The sequence below is a fragment of the Felis catus genome, chromosome A1, assembly GCF_018350175.1.
Source record: "Felis catus isolate Fca126 chromosome A1, F.catus_Fca126_mat1.0, whole genome shotgun sequence".
Classification (NCBI taxonomy): Eukaryota; Metazoa; Chordata; class Mammalia; order Carnivora; family Felidae; genus Felis; species Felis catus.
Window position 1 is genome coordinate 197,689,474 of NC_058368.1, and position 12,527 is coordinate 197,702,000.

The 12,527-nt window shown below is 43.0% G+C and overlaps 1 protein-coding gene across 5 annotated transcripts in view; it reads left to right on the forward strand.

Moving 5' to 3' along the window:
- The window catches only part of HTR4 (5-hydroxytryptamine receptor 4), a 176,719-nt gene that overhangs the window by 18,565 nt on the left and 145,627 nt on the right, over positions 1-12,527 (forward strand). For all 5 annotated transcript variants that reach the window (XM_045037135.1, XM_045037148.1, XM_045037125.1 and 2 more), the window contains exon 2: positions 1,539-1,611. In XM_045037135.1, the coding sequence (XP_044893070.1) occupies positions 1,586-1,611 (26 nt within the window). In that variant the 5' untranslated portion in view covers positions 1,539-1,585. The remainder of the gene's footprint in view (positions 1-1,538; positions 1,612-12,527) is intronic.

The window sequence follows — 12,527 nt, forward strand, 5'->3', positions numbered from 1 at the left end:
CACCTGGGGCTCAGTCGGTTTTGCATCTGGCTCTTGGTTTTGACTCAGGTCATGATCTCACCATACGTAAGTTCGAGCCCCGAATCGAGCTCCACATTGGCCGTGCAGAGCCTGCTTGGGATTCTCTCTTTCTACCTCTGTCTGCCCCTCCCCTGCTCTCTCTCTCTCTTTCAAAATAAATAAATAAAACTTGGTGGGGGGGGGGGGGCGGGAAAGATGATTCCAGATTCAAAATGTAAAAGAGATCGGAGTGGCCAGAGCTACTTAGCTTTAGGTCAGAGTAGGGGGTTCAGAGTCTTGGAGGCTGAGTCCTCCCCACACCTGGCCCAGACCAGGAACTGCCCACGGGAGTCCCCGCTAATCTTAGCGGCATTAAAGAACAAACACTGAAAAACCCAGAGAAATCTACATCCGTTCCAGCTCCGGTGGTCTGCCGTTCTTTTCCTGGAGGCCAGGCAAACGTATTTGGTCCACCCTGACCAAAGCATCCAAGGGCCCAGGCTGAGTTTCATGGTTCTGTTGTGCAGATAAATAGATTTATAGTTTCTTCTTGATAAGATTCGATTAGAAAACTAGCAGATGGAATTAGAGAATGTCAGAGCTGGAAGTGAACCCGGAGATCATCTCCTCCAATCCGTCTGTTTACTGAGAAGTAGATGGTGAAGCTTAAAGGGAAAAAAAGAGACCAGCTTAGGGTCACCCCCAAAGAAGCGGATCAGGCTCTGCCCCTACATTCTCTGATTCGCCATGGTGTGGATCAAATGTGATACAAACATAGGAATTCTGAAAAAGGAAACTACAGTCAGTGAAGAGGGCCAACCTGGTGGATCTGTGAGTACCTGCCCAGTGAAATGTACAAGGTCTGACAGCGCATGCCAGAGGAACTTTGGGTAGTTTGGAAGTTAACTGCCTTTCAAGTCGGAGTTCTTAGCCTGGGGTTCATCAGTGTCCTTCAAGGAATCATGGGCCCCTCCGGAAATGTGTATGTATGGGCATGACCATCGAGTTTCTTCAGGGCAGACAGTTCTCAAGAGATTTTTTTTTTATTTTCAAACGGATATATGATTACCTTCCCTCAAAAAAGAGTTAAAAAAAGAAAAAAAAACCCCTGAAAATCCTCATAGGAAACGTGATGGCTGACCATTTTAGGGAATACACCATTTTCATCATAACAGTGTAGCAACTTGTTTTCTCATTAGCTAATGTCCTAGTGCAGACCACATAAATAAGCTGGGTTTCCAGGAAGAACAAAAAGTACGCTGATTAGCATGGAGTAAAAAGAAGTACCTATGTGTTTTAATGTCCAGATTAGTAAAATGGTAAAGCCACTTTGCGGTACTCGGCTGTGTCATACTCCAGTACGTCAATAGCTCTTTGCTGTAGTATGGTTGACTAAATACTTTCTGATACTCTACAAAAGTCGTGATAAATAGGAAGCCATGATTACCTGGCAATTTCTTCCCTTTAGCATAGACTTTTATTTTCTCACATTAACTCACTGCCTAACTGTTTTTTTCTTTTTAATTTCCACATTATAGGACCTTGTGGGCACTGCAGTCCGACTCACCCATGCGTGTTTCCTGTAATGGACGAACTTGATGCGAATGTGAGGTATGTTGTATTTCTGTGTGGACTGTAATTATGCTGCCGTAAATTATGGCCGTTTGAACTACGAGGCCTCTGAAAAATCTGTTGTAGTAGAGTTACCCATCCAGCAGATGTGGCTTTTCTTTTTTTTAATTTTTTTTTAACGTTTATTTATTTTTGAGACAGAGAGAGACAGAGCATGAACGGGGGGAGGGTCAGAGAGAGAGGGAGACACAGAATCAGAAGCAGGCTCCAGGCTGTGAGCCATCAGCCCAGAGCCCGACGCGGGGCTCGAACTCCCGGACCGCGAGATCGTGACCTGGCTGAAGTCGGACGCTTAACCGACTGAGCCACCCAGATGCCCCCAGATGTGGCTTTTCTTCAGTGTTTCATGTGTAATCACGAATGTGATGCTGTTTGATGATTTGCGGGTTCTTTCCTCCTTTCTGCCTAGACGATAAATATAATATGGCCGTAAATATTTCTAGGTGCTTATGCTAAAAGTCTGCATTATGAGAGATGGTGCGACATGAAAATAGATATTCGTCTCTATAGTAGGAAGAATGGAGCTGTATTTAAGTAGGGTAAAAATAGCTTAAGAACGTCTCTCTGTACATCCACACTGTAGATATGCATTCAAATAGCTTTCTCATAACAGGTTCTAGTCTGCCCGCTTCTTTTTTTTCCAGCCAGGTCATTAGATCACGTGACGTGACGACTGCATGGTACAGCTACATAAAGCTAAACGGTTTTATTTTGTTTTCCTGTCATTTCCTGCAACTCTTGGAGATCAGATAATAGGATGGCTCCTAAGGAAGATTTTCTCTAAAGGTTTGCTGGCATTTTATTTGGCACAATCAAACAGCGTGGAAGAAAATTGTATTCAGTAAGGCTTAAATGTTATGAATTGGCATTCGGGGCCGAGCTTTAGCCGTACGTATCAATCGCTGGAAGACATTCTAAAAAAAATACGTTCCTGGTGCACTCATGAGGGCCGTGCTTTTTTCACTCGAGACCTATAGGAAAGCGTGTTTCAGGTGTAGATGAGAGGCACTGTGCTTCTGTGTTTGATATAGTAGAATGCCACGATAAAAGGGAGCTGTCAAATATCTTGACAGGAACTCTGGTGACTCAAGCTGCAGAGATGTTACTATCACCCCAAACCCAGGGATTCCTTAAGGGTAGAATGTGTCTCATGCGTAGTTCCTGGCACACGGTGGGTATTGAATAAAGACTCGCTGATCACCCAGCCATTGGTGGTCTACTGCATATATTTCAAATAGGGTTGTGTTCTAGTTTACCTCGATAGGCACAAAGGCTCTGTATATTTAGCAGTAAAACATTTTACACTTGCAGTAGAAGCTCCCTGGACTGGGTTCCTTACCCAACACACTGACTCGGGGCCGCGTCTTAGAACTTTAACCCAGAATTTTAAGCTGGTGCCTTGTGTTGCATTTCCCTCCAAAAGGCTGTGACATTGTTTGTACAGACAAAGCGGAGCGGAATCTGGAGACTCTCAATTTTAGTGTTGTTAATTTTTGCTAAAAGCCCAAAGGAAGCAAGCAGTATCAATGATTGTAAGTTATGACATTGTTTTAACTTTCAGACACGGTCTCAAACTGCCTCCTTTGGTAAAAGGAGCTTCTTTTTGGATAGTTTAGATTTTATGATCCCTAACATTTCCAGTGTTTCAACATTTATTTATAGCAGCGTTGGATTCCAACAGCGGGTTATAGTTCAATTAAATGAACACTAGCCATTCTCCCGGGTGCTGTGGGACAATCCTGGAGGATACAAGATGATATCACGCCCCAGAATCGTATCTCTGGACTGTCCTCTCTGTCACATTTCTAACCTGATCCCATCGACATATGCGCATCCTCACTCACGCCTACTCTCTACCCACACAATTAGTAACATACAAATGCACAGACTTTCCACCCATACCCTCCTCAGTCCAGCCTCTGGATGTTCATAATAAAGGACGTATTTTAGGCTCACATTTACCAAATTGTGATGCATGTGTCACTAGTAATACATAATGATTTTAGGTGGTACATGAATATCTTTTTTTAAGTAAATTTTTACTTCAAGGTAACCTTCTTACCATGTGAGTAATACTATTTTGGCACTTATAGTGGTGAAATATAGTTTCCTTTTAAACTACATTCACTTAAAATCTACAAGTAAGTTTGTTTAAGGAAAAATATTGTGTAATTTAAAAATATTCATTAATAAAAGATGGTGAAAAAAATTATAAGGGTAACATGCAAATGACTAGGGTCTGGAAACCAATGTTCTAGGCATAATTGGGGTAAATTTTATTATTTTAAGGGCAGAAACCAAAAATTATCACTATTATTATTATTATTTATTTATTTATTTATTTATTTTGGTAAGGAAATATCTTCAGTTTGTGAAGTGCCCACATAAAATGAGAGGCAAAGAGCCCAGGACCCTGGTACGGGAGAGGAATTTTTCTGCTTGCTCTGAAGACAGGAGAATAGATGAAAAAGGAGGTAGAAGTTTGGACAAGAGAAAAGATTCAGAGAAGAGAGGACTTTGGGGCACTGCTTAGAGAAGCGTGAACCAGCCAATGGCATGGTGGCTGTGAGGGACTTTGAGGGAAGTTAGGTTGCGAATCTTTATTTGTTTGTTTGTTTGAAGTGCCTACGTATGGTGTGTGTGCTGCCCTCTCCCAGGCTCCGCTTCTTTAGGAAAATTTTCTGGCTTGCCTAGGAGCTGAGAGTTGAAGGTTTACCATACATGCACTGTGAATTTCATGTGTAACATCCCATTTAATTTTTAGGCAGCCCTGTGAGGCGCATGTCATTGTCATCCCCATTGTGCAGTGCATGGTAACTAAGGAACAAAGTGGTACCTGCTCAAGGTCACGTAATCACGCTGCCTCGACTACACCACAGATACGTTCCGTGAATGCGTATGTGTGTATCAGTGAGAGGGCTGACATTCCTGTCTGGGAAAGTGTGTTTGGAAGGGAGAATGCGCGTATGAGAGTGAACACTCAAAAGGCATAGGATGGAGAAGAATAGACATGGCAGGAGAATCATGGCAGGAAATCAGAGTGAAAATCTTAAAGTTCTACGGGCTGTAGAATTAAGAGATTCTGGCCAATTTTCCCCAGGTATCAAGGGACAGAGGGGTCCTAGTTGATATCTAGGGCTAAATAAAATGTCTAACACTTAAGTATTTTCTCTGGCCATACTGGCCACTTTATTTTTGCTGGGTCTCCTTTAACTGGGTTTGCTAATTAAGCTTGATCTGTGCCATTGTACATCTATCAGTGTTCTTGGCTACAAGCATCGGAAACTAACTTGCTAATGTGTTCAAGGGTAATTTTGGGGAAGCCACAATGTATGTACAGGGTCAAATAATTAAGATGAGAATGCTGTGGGACACCAGGCTTGCAAATAAACAGGAACTTTGGGAGTTCTCATAGAGCTAGGAAGAATTGGTCAGGACATCACTGCATCATGGATAATGTCCAACCATTGCCTTTTTCTGTATGCTACTTGAGAGGCAGAGCCCTGGGAGGTGACAGCTGATTGGCTGAGCTAAGTCATGTGAACGCATGCTGTCCAGCTTTTATAAGAGGAAGCAGGTACCACTCAGGGAGATGACATAAAATGGAGGAAAGTTAAGCTCTCCAAAGAAGTTGGTGATTTTTAGGAAGAGGAGATGGAGGCCGTATAGCCAAAATATGACCAACTTCTAATACTATTTGTTTTGTAGCAGTTGTATATTTCTGTGATATTTAAATAATATTGCTCTGTGTGTAAATACAAGCGAGGGTTTCTTCATTTGTTTTATGTACATTGATTAAACATCTAAACCATGTGCCAGGAAGAGTTAACATAAGTACCTATTCTTTTTAAATATATTTTTGTTTAGAGAGAGAGAGAAAGCACACGAGCAGGGAGAGGGGTAGAGGGAGAGAGAGAGAGAGAGAAAATCCCAAGCAGGCTCCATTCTCAGTGCAGAGCTTGATGCAGGGCTCAATCCCACGAGCCTGGGATCATGACCTGAGCCAAAATCAAGAGTCAGATGCTCAGCTGACTGAACCACCCAGACACCCCAGTACATGCCTGTTCTTAAGAATCTCCTGGTCTAACTAGAAGACAATTACATAAATATAATTTAGTACAGCAACGAAAGAACCCTATCAGTGAGATATACAATGAGCTATATTCTCTGTGGACTATAAGGTAGGACTGAAAAAAGAAATACTAGGTCTGATTTTAGAAATATAAGAAGCAGAGCTCCTGGGTGGCTCAGTTGGTTGAGTGACTTCAGCTCAGGTCATGATCTCAAGGTTGGTGGGTTCGAGTCCCGCGTTGGGCTCTGTGCTGACAGCTCAGAGCCTAGATCCTGCTTTGGATTGTGTGTCTCCCTCTCTGTCTGCCCCTCCCCTGCTTGCTCTCTGTCTCTCGCTCTCTCTCTCCCTCTTAAAAATAAATAAACATGAAAAAAATTTAAAAAAAGAAATATGAGAAACATTCTCAGTATTTTTTCTTTAGCATTGTCCATTGCAGAGAGCAGTCGATGTAGGATAGATAGACTCATGATGAAAAGCCGGATAGAGAGGCACGTGCCTGACAGTCCTCTCCTTTGGTAAATAGTGTCTCACAAATTTAGCGGTCTGCAGGCAGCTCTTTCCAAACAATCTGACACTCACCCGATGTTGTGTCATGGTCTGTTTGCTTCTTGTTGGGGCCCTGGAGGAAGCAGCTTGCATTGTTTTTGAAGGGATGAAGGAAAGAGAATGGAAACAATGGCTTTGGTGATTTTGCGATCAATAGTTATTGTAGAACATCACCGGCCTGTGCTTGGGCAGTGAGTGAGCCTGGTGGGGTTTTACCCCAGTGCTATCTCTAAGCTCATGACACTACTTAGTGATACCCCGAATCACTTACTGACTTGATTGACTTCAGAGCTAGCCCATGCTATTTGCTTTGTTTTGTTTTAACTACCAGATTGTTCCCGAAAAATGGTAGCATTTCTCTCCTTCTGCTAGAGCTTCTAGGAAACTCAGAGTCAAGTTTATAATTACCACTAGCAAGAACAGAAGCTCTCCAGGCACTCACTATGGCTCTGACATGCCGTTATTTTATTTTTCCAACTCTTTTTGTCACTTCCTCTTGTTTCCTTCGCTTCCTTGACAATATTTTATATTGTTTATTTTTGTTAGCCACTTTAGGGAAAGAAGGAAAGAGGGAAGAAGAAAGGGAGAAAGGAACCCAAAAAGAAACCAGTTTTCCGGGCGGGAGAGAGAACCCTTCTTTCCTCTGCCCTCGGTACGGCTTGACGCCTTATGTTGGAGAGCCACTAAACATTTTTGAACAGAAGATCAAAATTGCAGGCTTGTGTATAAAACACAGAAAGTCTGAATAAATACAAAAAGCTGAGTATTTTAAAATATAAACTGCATAGTCCTGATGTAAATGCCGTCACCTGCTCTACATATGTGACAGAATTAATTAAAAACCATAACAAAGGTGAGTAGCTGGCTTTGGATTAATAAATTCATGGCTAAGTTACAACTCATTACTTCAAATGAGGAAATTCAATTAACTGGAAATCAGTGTGACTACAAGAATTCGTTGAGATGATCTGCATTTAGCAAAGAGAAAGAGCAACTTTTAAAATAAGGGAGTTGATTTTGGGTTTGATTATTAATACTGGTGAGGATACATATGATTCACTGAAGTCTGAGGGTGACGTGAGAATCTCTGATGCCAAACGTTCTAACGCCTTGAAATACCACATAGCCTTTGAAATCCATGGATACAAGTTGTCTGCCCTAAAGACTTATCAATAGGTAATTGACTTGGAACCAGAGTTAACTCCTGTTTGTAACTTGGCAGTTGGAGCTGTGAATATGGGAAGCTTTAAGGCAGTGAAATGTTTTGCAGGAAATCTCTCTCCAGGCTTTGAAATTGTGACACGCATTAGCATATAAGGAGAAAGTGAGTGGGTACCATTTAAAAGGGGTTATTTTTATGTTGCTTTAGAAATGGAAATGGGAATAATACTCAACTTTATTGCTTGACTGATAAAATGGTGATAATTCCGTTGGTCTTTTGATTAGATGAGGCGCACAGCAAATATTAACGGGCACTCACCCTGTGGTGAAACTCCCTGTGCCTCATGAGGTCACGGAGGACATCAGGCTGGAGCCTGGGAGAAGGATGGAGGGAGGACGGCATATTTACATTTCTGAAGCACTGGTCTCTTGCAGGGTATGAATCTGCTGATGTGGAGCCAAGCTAACTTGCTTGTCACACTACACAGCTTCCAAAGTACAGGCGCTGCAAGGACTTCAGCCAAGATGCCAGCCCCCAGGATGCCAGAGTATGGTGTTTGGGCAAGCAGAATGATGTAGGTTCAAGTCTTGGCTTCCCCAGTTACTAGCCGTATGACCTTGAACTAATTACGTAATCTTTCTGAGCCTTTCACTTGGGTATCTGAGAATGGAGTGTTTGTGAGGATCAGAAGCAGAGTAGGTGAGGTTCTTAACATAGTATCTCACTCATGGTTCGCGTGGATCAATCGAGTACGTGTCATCTTTAGTCGTCACAGTAACCTTGAGCTGTAGGCTTGTATTATCCCCGGGACTGCTAATCAATTGCCACACTACGTAAGTTTCTCGATGGCTTAAATTCAGTCTCCATTTAATTGGTCGACCATGAGATTTTTTGATTACCTGTCCCTGATTGGGCCCATTTCGTGGCGAGGAAACTGAGGCTTCCAAAGGTGATAGAAGACCGTCAGTCTTGAGGCTCAATCAGTGTCCTCATTGGGATGAGGCTGCTGCTCTTCTGCACTCTGTCCAGCACTGTTTTCTCTTTACTCTGAAGCTTCCACAAACTTAGGCACATTCCTGTTTGGGAATTGAAGGATCTAGGGCTCGGTCTCCTTCTGTCTTTTTGACCCCTTGTCTTGCATGCTATTCGGTATAGTCAGTTGTCCTTTATATGCAACTAACCCTTTGGTTGGTGATCTCTGCGTAGAGGAAAACACCTCTGGCCTGTTGCTTTCTGCTTCTGTATCTGTCTGTGTCCAGTCCAGAAAATGGTGACTGTTTTATCTATTTCAAGCAATGGGAGGTTTGATGCAGGTAATTGGTAACAAAGCTCCCTGGAAGGGCGGGAAGCAGGGTATGTTCACCAGAGGTCAGGTGAGCCCTGCTTCAGCCGCGGATCTTCTGGAAGCTGGCTGTACTATTGCATTTGTTGCTTAAGGAACCATTTGCTACTGCTCTCACTGCTGAAGGCCCCTGTAGATTCTGGGCAAAAAAATGGTTCTTTCTCCCTTTTGCAATCCACTTTCCCATTCTGAGACTCCCATTTAGAGAACGTCACCAGAAGCTAGGGGCAAAGGAAGTACGGAACACATAGTTTTTGGGCTTCTCCCCTCTGGTTGAGATGAGTGCCTAAAAGTGGCCAATACAGCTTTTTCCCCTATCACCGTGGTTTCCTCTGGGACTTAGAGCTCTGGAGCCTAATGCATTGGGCTCCACATCCTATGAGCTCATGACATAAACATTTGAAGTTCAGTGCTTCTGAGTCTCCATCTGCTAGACTGCAGGGAGCTGTCTTTTGCCCAGTTCACGTTGCCCAAGTGTTTTGGGTCTTTGGTAACTGCTGAAAGTGAGTGCTCATAGGTGTCCCTGACGTTCTGTTTCCCCAGCGAGCTGAGCAGCCTCCAGTGATAACATTCCACTGAGGCGCTACTCTGAATAATATCCTGCTGAATGACTAGCCCCTGGGACTCAAAGGTTGCACCTTGACTCTGGTAAAACAGAGGCCTCTCGATACGGAAAATCAACATGATTACACATGTAAAGTGAGAAGAATATGTATTCTGTGTCTTACTTGATCAAAGTGGGTCCCGTGTGAGAATTGCTGGAGACAGGAGCGTGTCAGAAATTGGCAATACGGCATTTCCGTTTCTCAAGACTCATCTTCCAGGGGCACCCAGAAGGGTTGGGCCCTGATGAATGTCGCTATCAACTGTATCCACATTCTCAGAATGCCACGCACACACACTCTTTCTGAGTTCCTTGCCCCAGTCAACCCTGGCGTATCTGGTTCGTTCTCTTATGACATCTTGTCATCCCTCACCCCAGCTTGGTTCTTTCGGAGTCCTCCCAGACATCCCCAATCTTAATTTAAACCTCCAATTTCACAAAGATTTTTCTAGATAGTTTCTCCGAACCTGTGTAAATCTGCGGGTGCAAATAACGAGGCAGGGATTGAGGTGTTGCTAATTTTACAAAACATTTTACAAGACCTATTTGATTCTCAGTTCCAGTCCAGCCAGAATTTCCTCAGTGCTTAATAGGATTAGAGCATGGTCTGCAGTGAAGGGTCGCCTGGATTCAGTCTTTGTAAGGGGGAATCTCTTTGTGCCTCTTTATAAGAATTAGCTGTTATGAGACTCAAGAAGCATATGACACTGAGAATTATTTGCAATTCCTTCCAAACTCCTTTCCATTATCTGCATCTTTGCCTAGGGCTTGTGGCTCTAGAAGTCTCACAAAGCACAGCACACAAAGGAAATACAAAGGGTTTCAGAGAGGTTAAGTGATTTTTCTTAAGCCCACACAGCTAACAAGTGTGTTAACCTGAGACTAAAACCCAAGTCACGGCTTTTTTTTCAACTTGTTATCTAACTGTCCAAAGACAGCAAACTTTTTTCTCAAGGGTATGTAATTTAGATGAAAATGTTACTTAATTAAACGTGTCTAAATCTGAAAAATGGGTTTAGACAATACTGGGAAAACATTAAATTAGCTGTTATTTGCTGCCTTGATCATTTGACAAGAGTGGTTCAGATGCTTATACATGACCTATGTGAGCTCATTTAATCCTGACAACTCTATGGGTTCCTTTGTGTTATGAGCTAAATGTTTGTGTTCCCGGGGAAATTCATCTGATGAAGTCCTAACCCCAATGTGATGGTGTTAGGAGGTGGGGCCTTTGGGAAGTAATTAGGTCATGAGGGTGGAGACCTTGTGAAGGAGATTAGTGGCCTTATCAAAGAATTCCCAGAGAGCTCTCCACTCTCCACCATGTGAGGAAACAGTGAGAAAATGGCCGGCTGCACCGTACAAGTGGGTTCTCCCCAGACACCCCAACTACTGGTGCCTTGATCTTGAACTTCTCAACCTCCAGAATCGTGAGATATACATGGTTGTTGTTCAATCCATCCGGTCTGTGGTGACTCGTTACAGCAGCCCAAACTAAGACACTTACCAAAAGGGTCCCTGTTATTACATATGAGGTCAGTGAGGCAGAGACAAATTGTTGTTTTGTCCGAAGTCACATTTCCAGTAAGAGGTAAAGACTGCATTTTCACTCAGATTTGTTTGATGTCAGAGTCTATCACTGGATCTTGTTTGCTTGTGCAAAGATTTCTGTGTCGTGGAGGGTCTGTCGTTGGACATTTTCAGACTTGGGTTCTCAAACCGAAGACCAGGCAGACACATTTGTTTGGCTTATCCAGGTTTTTAAAAATTGACTTGCGTGCTTGCGAGAGTCTGGGCACTACCCCCCCCCCCTCCCGCCATATACTAGAGGACAGATACCGATTGTCTGAAAAGAGGCCATTTTGAACTGTTACATTGCCTTCTGTAGCCAGAGTCGAGTTGGTCAGAGAGTTTGATCTGCCTGCTGGGACCGTGAAGATTGTTTATTTTGTCATTTTAATTTTGAAAACAGTGGTAAGACTGTCTTCAATTTTAGAGACCGTATTATGACATTTGGTACCTGCTATTTTCTCCCTGGGAATTTGTTTTATTACCATTTAGCAAATAGGTTTGTGTTGAATTTAAGATCTTTTTTCAATTAAGGAATTGGAACAGTTTCTAAATAAATACCTGTTACATGATTAACATTTTATCAGTCAGGTAATGATGTTCAGGCAACGTTCTTATTTGCATTTCTAAAGAACTGTAAGAATAATCTTTTTTTCCCCCTTCTCCTCTGCCCACTCACTTGCTCCTCAACTTATAATGGCTTTATTAATTTCAATGCTTGCAAAGGGTTTTATACAAAGTACTCATCTTTGAATGTTCAATACTATCATGCCCTTACGCATATCAGATATAGACACATATTTATAATAAGGTCTCACTGCCAACACTCTGGCTGACATTTTTAGCCTCACCTTATCTCAAAGGTCACCATTGTTCATTATTTATAATTATTGCAATCTAAACCTTCAACAGTTGAATTCCAGAGAGACCGTATATGTAGATATATAAAACCAGAAAGTCATTTTTTTAATGCGTAAAAGAGGAGAACTGCGCAGCATTTGAAAAGTAGTTGGTAATAGGAAATGAGAAAAGTTAGGTACGGAAGGTCCAGGAATGTGATCGGTCTGCACAGAAGAGGGGAGGCAGGTCTTTTGGGTGGATGCTTCTGGCTGAGTGCAGCCTGAGTTACGGTGGGTGTCAGGAGTGGGGGCTCAGGGGCTCAGTTATTTATTTTGAGAGAGCGAGAGTAAGAGAGAGAGGGAGAGAGAGATGGGTGGAGAGAGAGAGAGACAGAGAATCCCAAGCAGGCTCCACGCCATCAGCACAGAGACCAATGTAGGGCTCGAACTCACAAACTGTGAGATCATGATCTGAGCCGAAATCAAGAGTCAGACGATTAACCAGCTGAGCCACCCAGAAGCCCCTCAGTTAGGAGACTCTTAACACTTGTCCAGGGGATGGGGCAGAGGGCCAGAACTAAGATTGAGAGAGCAGGGGATAGAGGAAGGGGATACAGATTCTAGAGGAAGTTAGTAAGCAGACTTCCTGGTAGAAAGTGACCAATCACGTGTGAAAGAAGAAGAGGACGTTTTGAAGTTGACCATGAAGAAGGAGTAGGGTTGCATGGAAACAGAGGCTGGTTTGGAGCTGGTTGAGGTGT